Below are 20,810 nucleotides of genomic sequence, written 5' to 3' on the forward strand. Positions count from 1 at the left end.
CAAGTTCAAATTTGATTTCTTAATTAATTTTTTAAAATGCACATACATATTAAAATACCTACGCAGTTTGATGGATATTTGTCTAAGCATGCATTTTGCTTTGCAATTTTGCATCATTTTCTAAAATAAATTTCTCTTATGGAATACACTTTTCTACATTATTTTCACAAATACATGCACAGTTATCCTGGTTTCGTTGATAAAGGCATTAAATAGATAAATCTGAAGGGTATTTCATTTTGTGCTGATACACCTTTTATTATTGGTAAATTACATTGCAAAATTCAAAGAACTGAAAAATCTTTGAATGTTAGTTCATGGATTAGTAAAAAGTATAAAATGTGTTTGCATTCAACTGCTAACTAAATGAATATATCTATTTTTAAGTGACAGAAACCTTCCAAAATAAAAGCATCTTTAAAGAAATAAAGACATTTTCCTTTTGATAGCTACAAAGATGTTCTGTGGGTTCCTTGGTGCTCTTTGAATGTGGTTGCTTTCTTGCAGACATTTTATTACCCAACTAGGTAACATCATCACTAACTAGTCTGATAATGAAATATATGCAAGAAAACAGCAAAGCTCAGAGAGCACTAAGGAACTCACAATTCAACCCTGTGCAACAAATATTATCTTCTATCAGTGCCCCATAAGAGTATCAAATGCTTCAGAAAATACACAAAGGGGAGAAATGTGCATGTAGGGACACTTTCACCATTAGCACTGATGATGTTATCTAGTTTGGTAATGAAACGTTTGCAAGAAAATAACCAAGCTGAGAGAGCTCCAAGGAACCTACAGTTCAATCCTGAGCTAAAGTATTTTATTGATAAACATGTCCCTTGTGCATTTCTCAGTATTACATTTAGCAAAACAAAGCTACTTACGTTTGCAAATGTCCGGGGAAGTCATAGATTTGTCTTTGTCTCGGTAAAACCCAGGCTTGCACCGTTGGCACCGGAAACCCTCAGTGTTGTGCTTGCAGTTATCACAGATCCCTCCACTCTTCTTCCCAGAGGCCAGCCAGACCCTCTGATCAAAATGACAGCTATCTGCATGATGGTGACAGCGGCACCCTGTAGTGGGGAGAGGGGAAATTGAGAGTGGGAGAATAAAGAGAAAAAGAAGGCAAAGCACAAGTTGAGGTTCAGGGAAAGTAAAGCACGGCTTTTTCTTACAGTTGAAGGAAAGTGAGTTTGCCTGTGCATGCGTGTGTCTGTCTGCTATCATCCATCTGAAAAAAAAATTTATACCTTGAATAAAGGAATGTAAGAGTGATTTCGGTATCTGTTCTAAGAGCAGCTAAGTTTTCACAAAAATAATAATTGAATAATGTAACATTTCAGTTGATTCTTTTATGTTCTTAATTAAGCTATTAATATGATCTGTGAATGAGCTGGCTGCCTTGTGGTTTTTTAACTATTAAACAAATATGAAAGATACAGAATTCCTTCCCCTTTAATTCTTATAAAACCCTTGGGATATAAAATAAAATTTGTTTGTTGCTGCACTTGACCTTAATAACCATTGTCCAATCTTAAGCTGTCCCTCTTCTGACTAGTTTCAACTTGATTCTCTTTGGAGTACTGACCATCTGTTTATTTAAAAAATTGCCAGAAAAACAAGGAGAAATCAGAGGTGGCTTGTAACATACCTCTAAAACCAAAGGATTCTGATAGTTGGAGGTTTTATAAAGAGAAATCATTGACCCCAATGTGAAGAACTTCACTATGGCTAAAGTTTTGTTTTATCCAGCTTATTCTTACCAAAGATTATTCCAGCTTGATATCCTTACCATATTTTGCCTAGTAACAATAAACAGCAGCAAACAAGAGTGTTGCCATTTTCTTTATTCTTAATTCAATGAAAATAAATGTTTACTTCCATATAATACTAAGAACTGGTAAATTTTAAAAATCCTACTGTGTATTGTCACCTGCTTTATTAGACAAGTCTTTTTAAAACTAGAAAGTTATTTTATTGTATAATATATATAAATGTACAATATAGCAAGTAGGCCAAATATTATTTTCAAAAGACTTTCAAGAAGAGATTGGACTGTCATGTGTCAGAAATGATGTAGTGTCTCCTGCTTGGGGGAGGGGGCATTGGACTAGATGACCTACAAGGTCCCTTCCAACTCTGTTAATCTAATCTATTTATTTATATCTGTATTCATGAATATATGGTTCAATGTTCTACATGGAAACACACTTGCTAGTAAATGTAGGATTTATATAACAGCAGCTAAGGAAATCACAAACTATTCTGCTTTTAAATGTTAATATTTCTGCCTTGTCCATCCTTCTAGTCAATTTATTCTTATCATATTAGCTGAAGTTTGCTGGGGTATGGAACATGGCTGATATCTCTCTGTATGTATGCAAAGAGCAAAAGAGAGGAGGTCTTGAAAGCTTTTTCATACCATTTTCTACTTAGACCATTCTCCATCTGCTGCTAAAGCATCATAAATCCAGATTTAGTCACCCAGGGCGTGGCTCCTGGGTTGGAAAAATTCATTATTGTGTTGCTCCCTCCTTCCCTCTCTCCCCGAGACCCACATACTTCTGCATTCATTTGCTGCCCCAGTTTTTCCATTGCCCGGCTCCCATGGCTGGTCATTGTATAAGGGCGCACACTTCTCACAATGGTGTCCTGCAGTGTTATGTCTGCACATGCACTTCCCATGGACCTATCAAAGGAAAAAAAATCATTTAAAAAAAGTAATACTTGGAAACAGTGGCTGCAAGCACGAAAAGGACTGGAGTGATCTGAACAAAAGCTGCAGGCAGGCAAGAATTTTAAAAGAAAGGGTCTTATAAGGCTTGGGCATATGTTCACTGCATTCCAAAGAATTGTTCAGTTGGAACCTTTGTTTTGACATGCCTCACAAGGAAAGGCAAGGAGGAACTCTGCCTTCTATTTCCTGTCTTCCCAGAACTTATATCCTACTTCCTATCTTAAGAATATTTTAACTTACTGCACCTGTGTATGGTTTGCCATTTGCACAGTGGCAGATAGGACAGCACTCCAGAGGGTTAATGTCATTGCACGGAAGATCATTGGTTGCCCCCTCCCCTCTTTGGAAGAGCTTTATAGCTCCTGCTGCCTTAAGAAAGTTCAAAACATTCTGAAAGATCCATCTCATCCTGGGCACCCTTTTTTTGAACTATTACCATCTGGCAGATGGTACAGAATAATAAAAACAAGGGCAAATAGGCTGAAAAACAACTTCTATCCCAGAGCAGTAACTATTGAATTCTGCTGTATAGTGCAATATTAATTCAATACCAGGGGTTTTCAATTCAATGTACAGAATGTGAAGGATGTGTGTTTGTGTTTATTTTCATAGTCATAATGTATACTGAAGATGGTATTTAATTTCATTGTACAAGGTGCAATGACAATAAACTAAACTAAACTAAACTAAACTAAACTAAACTAAACTAAACTAAACTAAACTAAACTAAACTATTCTTCTTTTCAGCAATTCCAAGATTTATGCCAAGGGTTAGTTTTGACAACAACCCAATTAGTTGCATTGGGGAAAGGCTTAAATATGGAGATGATGGGCTCTAAGAATTTTGGACTTGTAGCTCCTTCTGAGTAGCAACATCAAATACCCGAAGCAGGGCTGATTTTCTGATGAAAATAGGCAGGGAGATGTTAGACTAGCCTTACTTTAATTGGTGCAGACTGTAAAACAGTTCCTTAAAGTTCCACAGCTACCAAGAATTGCTGGAGGATTCCCTTCGCTTTCAAACCATCTCTAGGTATTTTCCCTAGGAACCTGGTCATGCAAAATTTTGAACTGACTAGAACAAAAGAATGACTTTTTTAAGAGATGGGGACAGAAAACAATGAAATATTGTGGCTTTAGCCTTTAGCATTTCAGACTCCCTGTTTAACTCACAAAGGGTATATAGACAAGTGCAGGACTGAAAGAAACATTTGACAGGATATAGCAGGGACAGCAGTACTCTGTCTTCAAGACTGACCCATGAAAAGTTGCTGCCTGAGGGAAAGGATGGAGACTTCTTTCCATCTCATATACTGCCTTTTTCTTCCACTGAGTTGAAGTTCTTCTCTCCACTTCTCCTGGAGTTGGAGGAAAAGTTGCTGCCCCCACTGCCAATCTCTTTCCTGCCTCTATTGCCTTTCTTCCCAGTCACTGCCAATCATCTAACTTCCAACTAAAGCAAAGCCTAACAGACTTTATCTACTTTAAGCCTATCTTAACACTCATATAGCTGAGGGTGGCTGAAATCTGTCACACTTATGGATTGGGGCAAGATGGGTCATGGGGACAGAGCAAATGTGCAAATGCTGGCACATTTATGTTTCAATTAGATCTGTATGAAGGAAAGCTCATAAAGAAGGTGGACATTCATGAGTCGTGGTGGTGCAGTGGTTAGAGTGCAGTACTGCAGGCTATTTCTGCTGACTGCTGGCTACCTGCAATTTACTAGTTCGAATCTCACCAGGCTCAAGGTTGACTCAGCCTTCCATCCTTCCAAGGTGGGTAAAATTAGGACCCAAATTGTTGGGGGCAATATGCTGATTGTGTAAACTGCTTAGAGTGGGCTGTAAAGCACTGTAAAGCAGTATATAAGTCTAAGTGCTATTGCTATTCAGCACTTATACTTCATCATACTGCAGGGCAGTGTCAGAAGAGAGGAAAAGCTAGAGGAAAAAATTGTGAAGTTGGCTGTGCTGCTGCTATTCAAGACTGCCAGCTCTCTTTTCCAAGGAAAGGTCAGCCTTAATACTAATCCATGAAATTCAAACAGCATAAGTAAGAGAAGGCTAAGGGGAGACAGCCTTCCAAAAGCTGTAAAGTTCTCACAGGGAAGAGGCTATGGTTTTATTTTCTATTGTGACCCAGCTTTGTACCACCATTTGAATTTCACTTCATTCTTCCTTCTTATTTGTTTACTCCATTCATTCCCCTTTCATCCTCTTGTTGGTAGTTACTGCTGACGATAGTATTGGCTGTGACTTCCTGGCCATCATCAGTATATTTGGTGAACAAGTTTCCTCTTTCCCCCAATTCCTGCTCACCCCATTTGAATGAGGGCTTTGGAATTGTTTGAGAACTGGACAACAGTCACTCATTTACCAAAATTATTTCTCTTTGGGGTGCATGTTCACTTTGTAGTGATTCCAAATGCAATTTGGCCTCAGAGAGATTTGCCTGTAATTAGCAAAACTTGCCCTAGGAAGGGAAAACTCTTCCTTCTGGGTTTGTTGCAAAATACATCCCTGAAAAATACATATTCAGGATGTATGGAGGAAAGTATTTCATACGCTGCTTTTTTTATAATGCATAGGAATGCATATTCTAGATTTGAAGATTAACTAAAAATATGTAAGCATTCAGGGAATGGTGGGACTGGGAGCAGAATAGAAATTTATTCTGTTTTATGTGTTCCTGTCCTTCATACAAACTAAAGCCTCCTTTCTTCAAGGATCTTTGAAACAAGATTATAACTTTCGTTTTATTGTGAGTTTTGGGGAGAATAGACAATTTCTCTACCAGCTACCTCCTTTCAGATTCAGATCTTGACACAACTCAACATCCTTGGACCATTTCTCTCTCTCTCTCTCTCTCTCTCTCTCTCTCCTGCTCTTATATAACTCTAAATTGTGATTATAATTAATTAAGTGAGCAATGTCATTTATGTTCATTGTTAATTTCAGGTATAACATTATTATTTTAGTTTATACTTCTGCATTATATCATCACATCTAAATGTTTTAATTATCAAACAGAGAAGAAGCTGAGACATATCTGGCATTATTTTCAGAAAGGACAACAAGCAATTTATTTACTTAAGTAAAAACAGGGGATGAAACCTGAAGTTTATGGCCTTTATATTTTAATACTCTACTAGACTGCTGTACAGCAATATAGCTTTGTACTTACATTGAAGCATTTCTTGCTGTTCTCACTGTCTTTAAATGTGAGCTGGCACTCCAGTTCTTCTCTACTGTTTCTACTTTTCCTCTTCTCTTGTCTTTCATGTAATTTGGTCTACTATCTTTATCCCAGCCCCCTTCTCTTCTATAATATTTTACTAAATTGTACCTACATCTGGTCTATGACTGTAATAAAAGATTTAATTTGATCTGAAACTAACAAGAAGGTTAGCAACCTGAAGCCTCAGTGAAAAAACCACAAAGGTTTTTTTCCGTCATACCCTAGAGCCCTCTCATATCACAAATGCCCAAAAGCCAGTGGCCTAAGTTTCCTAAAATTTTGAGGCAGGAGGCACCTGTCCTCAGAAACATTGATTTATAAGCATGATAATGTCTTCTACTTGAAAGTTTCACAATTACAAGGAGATAAACAGTGTAGTCATCAAATGTTATACATGTTTATAACAATGCCACTCATTATATATCTCTCCTTAGCTTTCTATCCTAGCAAATCTTTCTATGTAGTAGAATTCTACTACGTGCATTCATTATTATTGTTATCTCAAATTTCTCTGTTTTGAGGATTTCAGCCTTAATTTCCTTGATCTCATCTCCTTTCAATTAATTCAGCCCTCCTTCATGTTTGTTCTGCAATCAGTTCCTCATTCATTCTTTTACTTCCTCATCCATTCTTTTAAACTTTAATGTTCTTTTGTTCTACAGACCAGTCACTTTTGTATTCGAAGTACATTCATTCAACAGACATTCATTCCTGGCCCTTTTACAGCTTGCACTTAAGTAACCCATTGCTATCTTATTCAATTTGTATTTCTCCAATTCTCACATTCATTCCACACAGACTGCCACATACAAAGCACTCCTGATATGTTTATATATATGAACACTTTAGAGAGCTAGAGACCATCACACATCCTTGTCTTACTCCCTGCTCAGTGTTGAATCATTCATTAACATTGCTTTATTCTTTTGCATGGTTTACCATCATCATGTACCACTCTTCATTCAGCAACTAACCTTCAATTTTAAATTTACACCAATCTCCCTGAAGCTTTTTCAGATCAGGAAGAGGGCACCCATAGAAGCATCCATAACCATTTTAAATCCCTGTCAAAAGAAGTTCTAAAGAAAGCTTAAGCTTCAAAGCAACCCAATGTTTTCATGGATAGGAACTTAGGCACTGTAATAATTTATATTAATGAAACCATGAAGGTTCTGATAGTTAAAAGTGTTTGGTATGTTAAGAAAAGTTTTTCTGTACATCGCCAAAGTTATTCTGATGCAAAAGTGTCCACAGGATCTGATGTTTTTGTCAAAAACATGAAAGTAGTGTTGGAATGCTATAACACGAGTTCTCAGAATCTATATGTGACAATGCAGTGTTGCTTTTTTCATATGTACACACATACCCATTTGACCTTAACCATGCATGTCTCTTTTTATCCCCTTCAAATGGCAACTGACTTCTATGAACCTAAATTGTACAACTTCCTGAGATTGCTTGAACAGAGAAGAAGCTAAGCCATGCCTAAGAAGAAGTTAAGCCATACCTTTTTCCGGCATTATTTTCAGAAAGGACAGCAGGCAATTTATTTACATCTTCCTTAAATGAAAACAGGGCATGAATTAATCCCAAAGCCACCCCCTCACCTTTGTATCTTTTCATCACAGGTACTATATCAGTCTAGAGAATACATTAGATGAATTTTTCTGCTTACTTTTGACATTTACCAGCTGTGAAGAAAAGAGGCTATTCATTCAGATATTGGCAGAACATAATGTTTGAGTTAAATTTGACAAATGATAGACAGAACCAACTATTAGTTGTCATTGGACAAAAAGGGAAGGAACATATTTGAGAACAATTCTCGTTTGCAGTTGATCAAGTTAATGGTTCCTTTAAAAAGGAATCCAGTGGCATGTACTTAATAGCAAAATAGGTATTATTTTGGGAAAATGTAGTGTCACTTTGAGGAGTTACTGAATACTAATTGTTAGTACTTTTATATATATATATTTCTAATCAAAAGACTCAGTTGGCATATTTTCCCTATAGGAAATAATAGTAAAAGAAGACTAATAGCTACAGTTGTGATATCTAATCTACAAAAACCCAGGCAACCACTAGATGCAGCAACAAGAATTAGAAAAGTCTAATTTTTCTCCCATCTTATGGTCATTTTGAATTTTGCAGCTCAGATTTGACAGACGTACCACAATTAAAATAAAATTAATTCAACAAGTGGCTAAGCAATTAAAAATCAAATCAGCCTCCTTTTAAATGTCTTTAAGCGTTTCTTCTAAGAAATTTATTTTAATCCATATGCTCCTAAAAGTTAAGTAGGAAAGAAACTGAAATTGAATAAATCATATTAAAATATTATTCTGCCTAACTCCCAACAACTCTGGGCATTCACAAGGAAAACCATTAAAAAAATTAAATATGCAATAAGAAACAAAAATAAAGAACAAAAGATGACAAAGATGTCAAAATCTGAATGTTCTATAATTAGTGAGGAATTTAGTCTATATGTTGCTTAACTACAATTCCCAGCATTCTTCACTGTTGGCCTTTCTAGCTAGATTATGTTGGAAGTTATAATTCACCAGTACTTGGATAACAACAGATTTCCCTGGACTTTATTGAACAATACAAGTCTAACTTTGTGGGTTGATTTCTCTAGCTTTCAACAATACATAAACACACACACACAAATATACCCCAGCAGTTATGAAATCTAATGATGTATTTTGAATTTCAGCTCCCATTGAATCAACATCAAAAGGCTGAGGGAGTTAAAGTCCAAAGCCACTGAAGGAGCCCTGCTTTGACAATTAGGAACAGCACCAGGTGTTACCCCAAATCTAGCATGAGATTAGCAGGTTCCTATTGAGAACACTTTCCAGCTGCTGCTTCTCTCTCCACCCCACTCCAATGTGGAATTCCAGATGCTCTGCACATGTACAAAGGTAAACATAAATCTAACTTCCTGCGGGAGGAAAAAAATTCCTCGGACAAAGATGGGTTAGATGGGAAGACCAGCAAATAGGGAAGGCCTGCTTTCTCTCCCCAACTAGCGCATCTGCAGTCTAATTTCTGCCATCTGAAGTAGCTTTTCCAGACAACCAAAACTTCACTGGGGGATTTCATGCTAATTTTACTTTCAACACAAAGTCGTCTCCAAATGAACAAATTCTCCCCAGCAAAAGCTGATCTCCAGGGTTCCTCCAGGCTACGGCAAATAATTCTTTTGATGGTTTTTTTGTAGGTTAAGCGGCTTTGTGACTAAGATCATTGTTCTGAAAAGAAAATGGTAACAAATTGAGTATTAATACTGCTATTGCTGCTGCTACTGATGCCACAGCTACTGCTTGTACTAACCACAATATGTAATCTTACTTACTGTGTGATCTCTCCAGCACACACTTGGAAAGTAGAAGTAATATAGGGCAAAAGTACTTAGGAAAAGATAAATGTTCTAGGAAAAAAGTGATCATAAGGTGTAGACCAGATAATAGCTGCACTGGAAGCTTTCAAGAAGAGACTGGACTGCCATCTGACAGGAATGATGTAGAGCAGTGGCCCCCAACCTTTTTTGTACCACGGCCCGGTACCGGCATCACAAAATGATCCATGGACCAGTACCGGCATCAGCACGCACAACCAAGGCAAGGCGAGCCGAGCGACCGGCCAGCCAGCCATCCCCCGCTTCTTCCCACCACCTTCAACGCCTCCTTTGTACCTTTTTTGTGCTTTTCGGGCTCTTTCTTAATCTCCTCCTGAGTAACGCGAGACTCCACCACCATCAGGATGGCTCTTCATTCAAAGCCGCCCTCCCCCTTCAATGAAACTCCGACAAGCTCACCCGGAAGCACTCTCAAGTGCCGTCGAAACAAGATGGCGGCGCCCAAGCAAACCGGCGGCCTGGTAAAAAATGATCCATGGTCCAGTACCGGTCCGGGGCCCGGTGGTTGGGGACCACTGGTGTAGAGTCTCCTGCTTGGGTGGGGGTGGGTGGGGGGTTGGACTATATGACCTCCAAGGTCCCTTCCAACTCTGTCAATTAATCTGTTATTCTAGTAGCAGACTTTATCCTCTATCATCCAGATTTCTGTGCTGCTTTATAGATGCATGAGATTGCATATGCTCCCACTGTCCCCATTCCCCATTTTCTTGAGAAGTTTACAAAGTTAAAACCTGGCACCCATTGGGCTCAGAAGCTCATGGGAAGTGGGTCCTACTTCCCCAATGCAACCAGGGAGCCTCCTGTGCCTCCTGTAGGAGAGCCTGCTGAGTGGGGTTCAAGGTAACAGAGATCACAGGATTGTGTTTGAGGGCCATATAACAGCATGAAACGACTGGCAGAATTCAGATCAGGGCAAGACTGATGCAACAGATGGAGCTGATAAACTGTCTTCCTGAAGACTGTTGATAAATTGTGTTCCTAGACAGGATAAAATAAGAATCCAGGAAGACCCACAAGTCTGAAACCTGACCCCAAAGCACCAGGAAGGATTATTTCATCTATCACAAGAAAGATCATTGCCCGGAGCATCGCTATTACAAACTAGCATTCTTGCAGATTGTTTAAATGTTTTAAAAGAGGCATTTGAGCTTCTTGGCTTTTAATAAATGATGCTCTGCTTGGGAATCAATTGATCAATTGATGATTAGTGCAGTGTATAAATGGAATGGAATGATATGAAATACCTTTGTTTGACTTCCTTTTCTCATTTCTCTTTGATGTTAACAAAACAAAGGGAAAAAAAGTGAGAAAACAGTACAGTTTGTAATAAGAACTGATTATATGAAATGTGATAGTGCTGTTTAGAACTTGGGATATGAATCCCTTTCCTTTTTGGGCTGTCCCTAGTTGCCGGGCTCCATTAGGAGATCCTGCACTGAGAACCCAATTTAGCAAATGCATAATACACACTAAATTGCTACTTATTACTATAAGGTTCAGAATGTCTATCCTACGGATATATTTTCCTGGTGGTCAAACTGCAATACAATGTTTTGAAGAAGCTATTATTCCCAGTAAGCCATTAGTGCCTTCATTAAAATCCAATACAATTAACAAACCTGTCTTGTTAACAACGGGAGATTCCTTCTTAAAGGTTCCCTTTTCAAAGCACCCAAGGCAAACTCACTTGGTTCAAATCAAAATATGCCTGTGGTGATATTTTGACAGAAACATCACTCTCATACACTTAACCCTTAACTTGGTGGGTTTTTTTAACATGATTACCGTGATGCACATTTTATCATGCACATCACAGGCCAATCCCTGGATGGCCCTGCATTCCAAGACTTCTCTTCTGACAAGCAAAGGATGGTCTTCTGCTCAGGCTATGTAATGGGATATTGTGAAAAACTGTGTTTGGATCTCATTTTCTTGTTTAAAAATCTGTAGAACCCACATTTCTTCTACCAATCTTTAAATAGTGAGCTGATTTCAGCACTGATTTTATTATTGCTATTATTACTATTACCAAATTCTTTCTTTCTTTCTTTCTTTCTTTCTTTCTTTCTTTCTTTCTTTCTTTCTTTCTATCTATCTATCTATCTATCTATCTTTAAAAAAAAGCAAATAAAACATTTGTTATCTGTCTTTGAAAGTGCATCAGAGCAGAAAGTTTGCAAATACATCAATAACAAGAATAAAAGAAAAATGCAGAAAGTAATGGTGGCTCAAAGGTACATGGCTATACATATCAGCAATGAGATTAAAAAGAGAGTTGTAGAAACAAAATTCCCATAGAACCCTGCTCTAGGGGGAAGGATCGAACACTCAGAAAGTGTAAACCTAAGAGGGGAACAACAAATAAAAGACTATAAATCTGATAAGCTGGAAGTGTTATATACAAACATCAGAAATTTGTTGTAGAAAGAAAACATTTCCAAAATGGCAATGAAGGCTATTGTTTCACAAAGAAATGTCTATGTTGCATTGACATTTTATTCCAATATTACTAGAACTGAAGAAAGTTTGGGTATTTACAATCTTAAGATCCCACAATGGATGAATATTGACTGTGAACAATTCGTGTATCTATCAAGCAACTAAGTTACAGCTGGATTGGTCCTGTACAACTTTACTCTCCCTCAGTTCCTAACTGATACAGTCCATCAACAGATGCATACCATGGTAGTATAACTTGGTTCTTCAATTTTATTTTATTCCCACAGCTAATGCTTTGTCATCTTGACTATCAGTTTCCTGGATTTCATTTGCTTTCACTGCTAATTCAGTCCTGTTGGCTGTGTTTGCTTCCAAGATTGTGTTTACGTGCCTGTGGTATCATCATGCCATCTGCAAAGCCACAGCAGCACCCACAAAATCAAAACAGTTACTAAAACATTAATTTACCATGTTTAATGTTTGCAGATGAGAACTTGATAATAAAGGAGGAGGAGAGGAAGCAACCTAAATTAAATTACTCAAAATGGAATGTACTTTTCCACGGTCATAAAACAAACATCTAATGTGAAAAGGAGGAACAGTCCATCGAGTTTATTCTCAGAAGAATAAAACTTTGTTAATGTGTCAGTACACATTCCAGGATGCATTCTTCTTTCCATTGAAGTCTGAGAAATGAGTAACTTATGAATTTTGGTTAAACAAAACAATTTAATTTTCTGCTGCTAGATGAAGTCATTTAATGGCACAACAGGCAGTGGAAAATAAATAAAATTCAAAAAAATCTAGTGATGGTTTACACTCCCTATGCCAATAGTGTGGGGCGTATTATGTTTTTTTTTTCCTCTTGTGATGGGCAGCTTGTTTATTCTTCTACCAGCTGTATTAATTTAATGTATTATTCATCTGATGAGACCACTAGAATATTTAGAAGTTTATTTTCTTCTTGTGTTGTTTCTTAAGTGGATCCATATTTGTCCTAGGTGGAGTATAACAACATCCTTTGTTGCTGGGATACTATGATTCTACAATAATTTATTATTTTTTAACCAATGATTAAGATGTGGTAGCCTAGAATTTCAGTTAACAATTTCATGAACTGAGTGCAGTTGTTGAGTCTGTCAAGCAATCAATGAAAGGGAAATCAGGAATTTCCTTTCAGAGGGAAGCAAATCAAAATGACAAAAATCTAGAGAGATGTGAAATTAGTTTATGAAAAGAGCCTTTGACTTTTTAATGTCAAGCTCTGCCAAGATTAGAGCATTTCAAACTGTTTTGGCTTTAGCGAGCCAAATAACCAAACAAAGATATTGGCTGCCTTCAGTAGTTAGTTGACTGGTGTTGCTTGTTTAGAATTGAAAGAGTCAATTTCTGTTTTTAGTCCTGAATCTGGACTCCACAAGCATCCCCAATATGGAAACTTCTTCACAGAAGGAAATTTTATTCAGTTTCCCCCACCCCTATGCAATGATTCAAAGACTTTTTGCATCTTTGGTTTTATGTAGCCAAATATTCAATATACTCATCAGGAACCTTGTTATAATGGAATCACACAAAATGTTTGTTTCTGAAAGTAAAGAGCAAAATAATAATAATAATAATAATAATAATAATAATAATAATAATAATAATAATAATAATCCCTGAATCTCCTTACTTTTTTTCTAAATAGAAGACATTGTTCCAGAATAAGATTACTGAGCTTTAAGACAAAAACAGCCAAATCCATTTAGATTTGTCATTGGAAGAAAAAATCTGTCACAAACTGCTCTCTAAAATGAAAGTTCTCTACTTTCACAAGCCTTTTTTTTTCATCTTCTCTACATGGGAAACTTCTGTCTCACACAGGAGAATTCCAAAATCGGTCATGTCCCCAAACCACATATGAAACACTCTCAAGCAATTGGAAGAAACAAGGACCTGTGTCAGGGAAATCCCTTACAAAGGATTTCCTGAAAGTTAAACTAGTACTGAGCTCTGTTGAAAAACTTAACGCAACTTTGCTTTCTTCTCATGGTGTTGGAATCTGTGTTAAAGGATCACTATTTTTTTTTCACTGATTTTCCTTGCTCCAGGATTAGTTGTACTGAATTAATGTTGTACTAGCACTTTGTGTAGGAAAGGTGTCAACTGTAGGCACACTGGGCTGAGGGATCTTTAGTGATTTCTGAGCTTGGTTGCTTTCTTGCAGGGGAGCAGGGGATGGGGTGCAGTTTTCATCACAGTTCACGACTCCCTTTGTGAATTAGAGTAGAGTAGAGTAGTGTAGAGTAGAGGTGAATGGAGTAGAGTCGAATCGAGTAGAGTGAAATGGAATGGAATGGAATAGAATATAGAATATAGCAGAACAGAATAACAGAGTTGGAAGGGAACATAGAGGTCTTCTAGTCCGACCTTCTTAAGCAGGAAACCTACCCTCCCCACAACAAAGTGGCAGGCAGGTCCATGGGTCAGTTATTATTTTGAAATTTTTAGCTATTTTAATGAATGTAAATTCGTTTTGCCTCCTTTTTTATTTCTTTATTTCCTTGTAAAATTAATACATCTGTTATAAAAGAAGAAAATTGGTTAAAGAAGTTTTTAGGAGAATTATAATATTGAAATCAATATTTGTCATAATATCTCTCCGTTCTGCATTGGTCAACCTAGATATAGAATATTGTGTCTAGATCTTGTTACATTTTAGGAAGGATACTGACCAAGTGCAGTGTGTCTGGAGGAAGACAACTAACGCAAAAAAATCGTAGAAGGAAAAGAAAAATAAGGGGAATAGTTGGAAGTATTGTATGTCAAGTCAATTTGTTGACTAAATAAATAAAGGCTAAATAAATATACAGTAGTCAATCTATCGTTTTTCTTTAGATTAGAGAAGTGGAGAATTGGGAAAAACACAGTATTATTTTTAAATATCTGAAGGACTGTTATCGAAACGATCAATTATTCAGAGTTGTTTGAACAAAAATAAGAAGTTAATGGGTTTAAAATACAAAGAATTAGATCTAAGTTGAAAATCTAGTTTGGTGTTGAATTAAAGGTATTATGCTAGAAAGGAGAAAACTAAGTTCCATTGCCTTAGACAAAATCCAACTGAGTGATTGTTTTAGCCCTAAGAAGTGGTTAGCAGTGGAAAATCATTTCTAAAAAATATTGTGTCAAGAGTTCATGCAGTTGCTAGGAGTCAAAACTGACTCAAAGACACACACAAAAAAGCAGCTGGTCATCAGGAAAAATATTTTCAATCAATAAAAAATATATTCAAAAATACTTTAGGAAGATGATACTTTGATGGAGATTCTGGGATATATATATATATATATATATATATTATTTATTGAATTTATATTGCTGCCTATTCACCCATGGTGAGTCAAGGCAGCTTACAGAATATAAAACCACATTTAAAACAATAAAACTAACAAAAAGAATCAAATAAATTAATATAGTGCAACATAATAATATCACCCCCAACCTCCCACTGTTCCTTAAAGTGCTGGGGCACTGCCCCCTCCTGTAGGGAAGCATTACTCACCACCAGAGTTCACCTGCCTGTCACCTCCTGGGAAGCTTGCACAAGCCAGGAGGGATATGAGTCTAAAAATATTATGGTAGTATAGTCTTCAACTGTGTGATGACTGCAACTGTTTGGAGTAGAAGTGGTCCAGATACCTATCAATTCTTACTTTCTGTGATAATACAAAATGTATGGGATCCTATCATGCATGTACTAGACCTAAACCTATGTTTTTCCAAAGTCGGGGAAGAATGTCCTTCCATTTTGAAGGATGCTAAGCCAATGTTAGTGTGTCTCACATCTTTACTGTCCTCCGATGACTGGGAATCATGCTACTGAATGTCTGCAATCATAATACCAACATTTAAGAAAAAAAGTAGTTGTGGGGTCACTTGAAAATTGGCACAGAGATTTCCAAGTACTGGCCTATACCTTCAAAAAGTTCACAAATAGTAAAGTTTACTCCCTTGGATCCAACTATATAAAATTGCTTTATATTTTATGATCTTGGGAAAAGAAACTGAGCACAAAGAATGTGTGGGGGGGTCAAGTGATTTGATATAAGGACCACTGTTTTCCCTTCTATTTTATAATCAGCATTTTCCAGATCCTGTCAACATGTGCCAGTCTCTTTGTATTAAATCTCAGTTTATTCCACTGGGAAAGATAAAAGCTAAGAAAAAAATGTGCACATGGTTTTGTCTACGTATGAATCACAAAATTAAAATGTGCTTTGCAGTTTTGCTCTCATTCTGCAATTCTATTTTAGATATATTTTTATTTATTTCTTATAAGGACCCATAAGTATGTAATCATGAATTTGTTCTAGTTATCCTTCTCCCTGCAAAAAACCTCCAAGGAATTCTCAGATTCCTTGCAAATATGGATTTTTTCAGAGATCAAACTAATGTTAGAATTAAAAATGGTGATTAAACAGTAGCAAACTTAACTATTAAAACAGTTTAAGGAAGGAAGATTTACCATACTTAGAACATTATTCAGTACCATTTTTTTGTAATTTTTGTATTTTTATGATGACTATGATCATGATTTATCACTTATAGCTTGTTTGTACACTGGGAGCTTATGCACTGAAGACAAATTCCTTGTGTGTCCAATCACATTTGGCTAATAAAGAATTCTATTCTATTCTATTCTATTCTATTCTATTCTATTCTATTCTATTCTATCCTATCCTATCCTATCCTATCCTATATTCTAGAGTGCTGAATAATAGGAATGAATAAACCTTTGTATAACCCCTTTTAGATTCAAATGGGCAAAAGTGATAGGTAGAATATAAGATCATGCTCATACAGTAGCTGTTCTCTTGCACAAATAGCATTAATTGAACACCATTAAGCAAAGCCTTTTGGCCTCCAAAATTGCATTAAAATTACATTGAAAATATAAAATCTACATAACGTCAGCTACATGGATAAAATTAATGCGACCATGAAGGCATCAGTGATTCAAAAGCATTCATTTTTTCCTTGCTTAATGTAAGAAAGGGTAGCATTGATACTCACCCTATTGCTGCCAACACCTGGCCCATTGGCAAACTGACATTCTTCTGCATGGCCGTTACAGAAGCAACTGCCACGGACAATTAGGTCATAGATGGCATAATGGGCAAATCTGTGCGGTTTCTCCAGCAGTCCCGAGCCTTGGCAAGGACACTCTTGCCTCTTTAATAAAAGGAGCCGCAAATTGGTGAGCTTCAAGACCGCTTGTGCTTCAGGACTGTATGGATCTTCAATCTTGTTAGTAGGTGTTAAAGCACGGAAGATCACCTGAAAAGGGAAAGAGAATGGTGAGATAGATAGATAGATAGATAGATAGATAGATAGATAGATAGATAGATAGATAGATAGATAGACAGACAGACAGACAGACTGACTGACTGACTGACTGACTGACTTCTTTAGGACTGTATGGATCTTTGATCTTGTCAGTATGTGTTAAAACATGGAAGATCACCTGAAAAGGGAAAGAGAATGGTGAACACACACACACACACACACTGTTAGGAATGTAAGTAACCTAGCAGCTATTTGGAATGGAAATATAGAAAACCAGGATAGACATTTTAATACTGTCTCTTTAAGAGCATGCTAAAAACTGCAATTGGGTGTGTTACTCAAACAGCCATAAGATGGAGCCAGAAATCTGGATTGTTTAGTTTTAGTCTGAGTCTCAGAAGAGAGTGTGAGTAAGTCTCTGTTTCCTTCTGTTGGAAAGTATTGTTGTTCCTCCATTTTTCCTAATTGATATTCCTGGATTTAATGTAAGTCTGATACAGAACTATTTTTGACACTGGAATTTGTTATTGGATTATCCCTGGATTGAAAACTGACTGATTTACCTGTGAATGACTTTGGATTGCTTGTTTGGACTTTGCTTAACGTTTCTGGAAGTAAAAACCTACTTTTACTGTATAGTGTATCTGTGTGCTGTGTGTGTGTATTATTCAAACACTACTCTCAAATATGTCTCCATGTATGCGCTCATTCTCCTAACAGGGAATTACCTCAACACACACACACACACACACACACACACACACACACACACACACATTCATTGTGTTTCCCTGAAAATACAATGTACCCCAAAAGTTCTAGCTTGATTTTTACACATGTGCCCATTACAAGCCCTACCCCCCAAAATAACCCCTAATTAAGACCCTGCCCACTCTGGGGTGCAGGGGGTGGGTTGAGGCGCACAGGTAAAAATTAAGGTAGAGTGGGGATCAATTCAGAACTCTGTTATCAGCTGCAGAGGCCTTTCCTGACAGTGAAAGGGAGGCCAGGGCTTACGCACGCAAGCGGTGACAAGCGGCCACAGAAGAAGTGGACCAGCAGTGGGCTCCGTCGGTGCCACCGCTGCAAGGTGAGTCAGTGGAAGACACCCCCCCAAAAAATAAGAGCTGGTGCTTTTTTTGGTGGCAAAAAATATAAGACCAGGTCTTATTTTCAGGGAAATATGGTACACACACACCCCTGATAGAAATCATCCAAGCATAGTTCACTTCCATGGGTTCGGTAAAGTCAGCTCATGATTCACTGTGACAAACCCAGAAAAATGGGCTATTTCAGTAGAAATTTAAAATGTGTAACTTCTGCTTTAGACATCCCCCACAAACCATGATGATGAAAGAACGATGTAACGTGTTGTACATCATGAAATCGCATTTCAAAGCCACCCTTTCATACTGGGATCTTGATGTTAGATGGAGGCATGTAATTTGCATCCATCACCCTGCCCACATATAAATACAATTATGGATTATGAAAACACAGCCATTGTTTTTGTTCAGGTGATATGGTTTCGGAGGATATTCCAGTAAATTCACTGCGGCTTTATCCCAATATTCAAGATAATCGAGCAAGAGTCTCTAGACTCAATATCACTCGCTGAAGAAATGTTTCAGAATAACAAATCTCATGAATTACAATTTGGGATGCCAGCAAAAGTACCGTGAGCTCTCTCACTTGCTCTGTATTTTGTGTAGCAGCTATTTCTTGAGCAGTGAAGTTGGAATATTTCTATAAACACTGCAACTTACTCAAGCCATTTTTATGGACTGGTATATTTTTTATAAACAACCTTCCTTCCCAGATATGCTCTGTCTGAAAATATCTCCCTATTTCTTGTTTTACAGATTAAGGAAAAATATTCTGGAATTATCCTTGGGGTATATTTCCAGGATGCAGCAATGGGATCCTAGGAGATGAACCTTGTCAAGGGAACACAAGTCAGCTGTCTAACTTGAGAGCTGCAGAAGCATCCATGCCTGACAAAGAAATGACAGAAAAGCCAACAGTGCACGTGTTTCTTCTGCTACTCTGAGTTAAGCCTTGCTCCCTTCCACCTTCTTTCCATTTCTTTCTTTAGGGGACATGGACTTGCAGATGGCCTAGGGTTCAAACCAGAGATATCTCTTGCTCATGGGAGCAATGGGCAACTTGCCCAGTCTATGCAAGCGGTGCAGGTGCTTGCACTTTCTCTGATCAATGAAAGCATGAGAAAACAACCCAGCCTCTTTCCGGCCAGCTGCCTGCATTCCCCTAATGAATGAAACCCTGCGCAAATAGCCCATTTTGTTTAGCACAGGTGCCCAGCATTCCTTCCACCCAGGGAATTAAGGGCCAGTGACCAAGTTTACTCAATGCACATGCCTGCTTTGGTTTGGGTAATGGAAACAAAGACTCACAGACCAGCTTATTCAGATCACACCAATTCACTGTTGATGAAAAAAAACCAGTGTACATAAATTCAAAATCTCTAAATCCGTGACTGTTTCATTTCACTGAAGTCCAATATTCTGAGGTCCAAAGATCTGAATTTGTTAGTTAACTGCTGAATGGTGTGTTTCTGCATAACATCATTTTCTGTTGTTGATGATGGTGAATCTAAGAGGTCACACGAGTGGCAATATATCTCCTGTACAGAAGACAAGTCCCTGAATGGACAAGCTTCCTCTGAAGGCATCCTCTGTTGGAATGATGTCCAGCTTAAAAATAATCTTAAATATAATCTTAAGAGGAAAAGATATTGAAGATGCACAACAACAGTAACACCAGGACACTACCTCAGGGATTTTTTCAAGTATTTTTGTTTTCTGTCATCCCTTTAAGTACAATGCATATCTGCTATTAGTAGATAGATATCACTTTATATTTGTCCACTAGCATCAAGCCATCTTGTCTTCATATTATTCAATCTCTTGCATCCAATCAATCCTATCTCCACCTGGATTTCACACTTGACTGCTGGTTTCCTTTTGACAGCAGCCAGAGCACCAATGCTCCATCCATCTTTCTTCCCATCTTATTTCAAAGGCCTGTCTCTGAAGGTAATTTACCACAAAGAAATGGAGGGAAAATGAGACCAGAAGAGATGAGGTGAGACCAGAAAATATTCATCCTGATCTCCTGACCTTCCTGCCATTTCTTATATACCACTTTCTCTCATCATAACCACAGGCTTCCAGTATAAACTGGGAAGGTGAAAAATGGAGAAGCATCCATTGCCATGTGGCAATGCAAACCAACCATTCATATTTGCATCTGCACATTTTTTTCATTTGCCCCTTGGCCTCCCATGAATTCCTCACTGCTAAGCAGGAAACACACCTCCAAGAGTGACACTTACTAGAAGGAAGGTTAAGGATACAACAAAAGAATTCCATCGAGCACCTTATTGTTGAAAGAGGCAAAGTCACTCACTCACATTATCTCACACACATCGTGGAAAGCAGCCTCTTTTGCTAAAAATGGGGGGGACATGCAGCTGTTGACTGTTTTTGCAACTGCTGGTCTTATCAGGCTGAGAATTAACTCTCACATCACTTTTAGCAGCTACTTTATCCTCCCTAATAGCAAAGTTGGCCTTATTCCAATGAGATCTTCCTTTCTTTACAGTTCAATCTTCTG

At 37.6% G+C, this 20,810-nt stretch overlaps 1 protein-coding gene and 2 long non-coding RNA genes across 4 annotated transcripts in view; 1 reads left to right on the forward strand and 2 right to left on the reverse strand.

The window, feature by feature from the left end:
- Positions 1–20,810, reverse strand: part of LOC148126838 (uncharacterized) — a 185,219-nt gene that overhangs the window by 74,636 nt on the left and 89,773 nt on the right. The gene's annotated exons all lie outside the window — the stretch shown is intronic.
- Positions 1–20,810, forward strand: part of LOC148126839 (uncharacterized) — a 400,892-nt gene that overhangs the window by 48,592 nt on the left and 331,490 nt on the right. The window lies entirely within an intron of this gene.
- The window catches only part of LOC113451736 (netrin-4-like), a 60,360-nt gene that overhangs the window by 17,966 nt on the left and 21,584 nt on the right, over positions 1–20,810 (reverse strand). For both annotated transcript variants that reach the window (XM_087923763.1, XM_026723131.2), the window contains exons 3-5: positions 16,902–17,165; positions 2,566–2,692; positions 888–1,076 (exon numbers count right to left, since the gene is read on the reverse strand). In XM_087923763.1, coding sequence (XP_087779889.1) covers positions 888–1,076; positions 2,566–2,692; positions 16,902–17,165 — 580 coding nt within the window. The remainder of the gene's footprint in view (positions 1–887; positions 1,077–2,565; positions 2,693–16,901; positions 17,166–20,810) is intronic.

The sequence above is a fragment of the Pseudonaja textilis genome, chromosome 2 (assembly GCF_049901715.1).
Source record: "Pseudonaja textilis isolate UNSWEBS1 chromosome 2, rPseTex1.2, whole genome shotgun sequence".
In the NCBI taxonomy this organism is placed as follows: domain Eukaryota; kingdom Metazoa; phylum Chordata; class Lepidosauria; order Squamata; family Elapidae; genus Pseudonaja; species Pseudonaja textilis.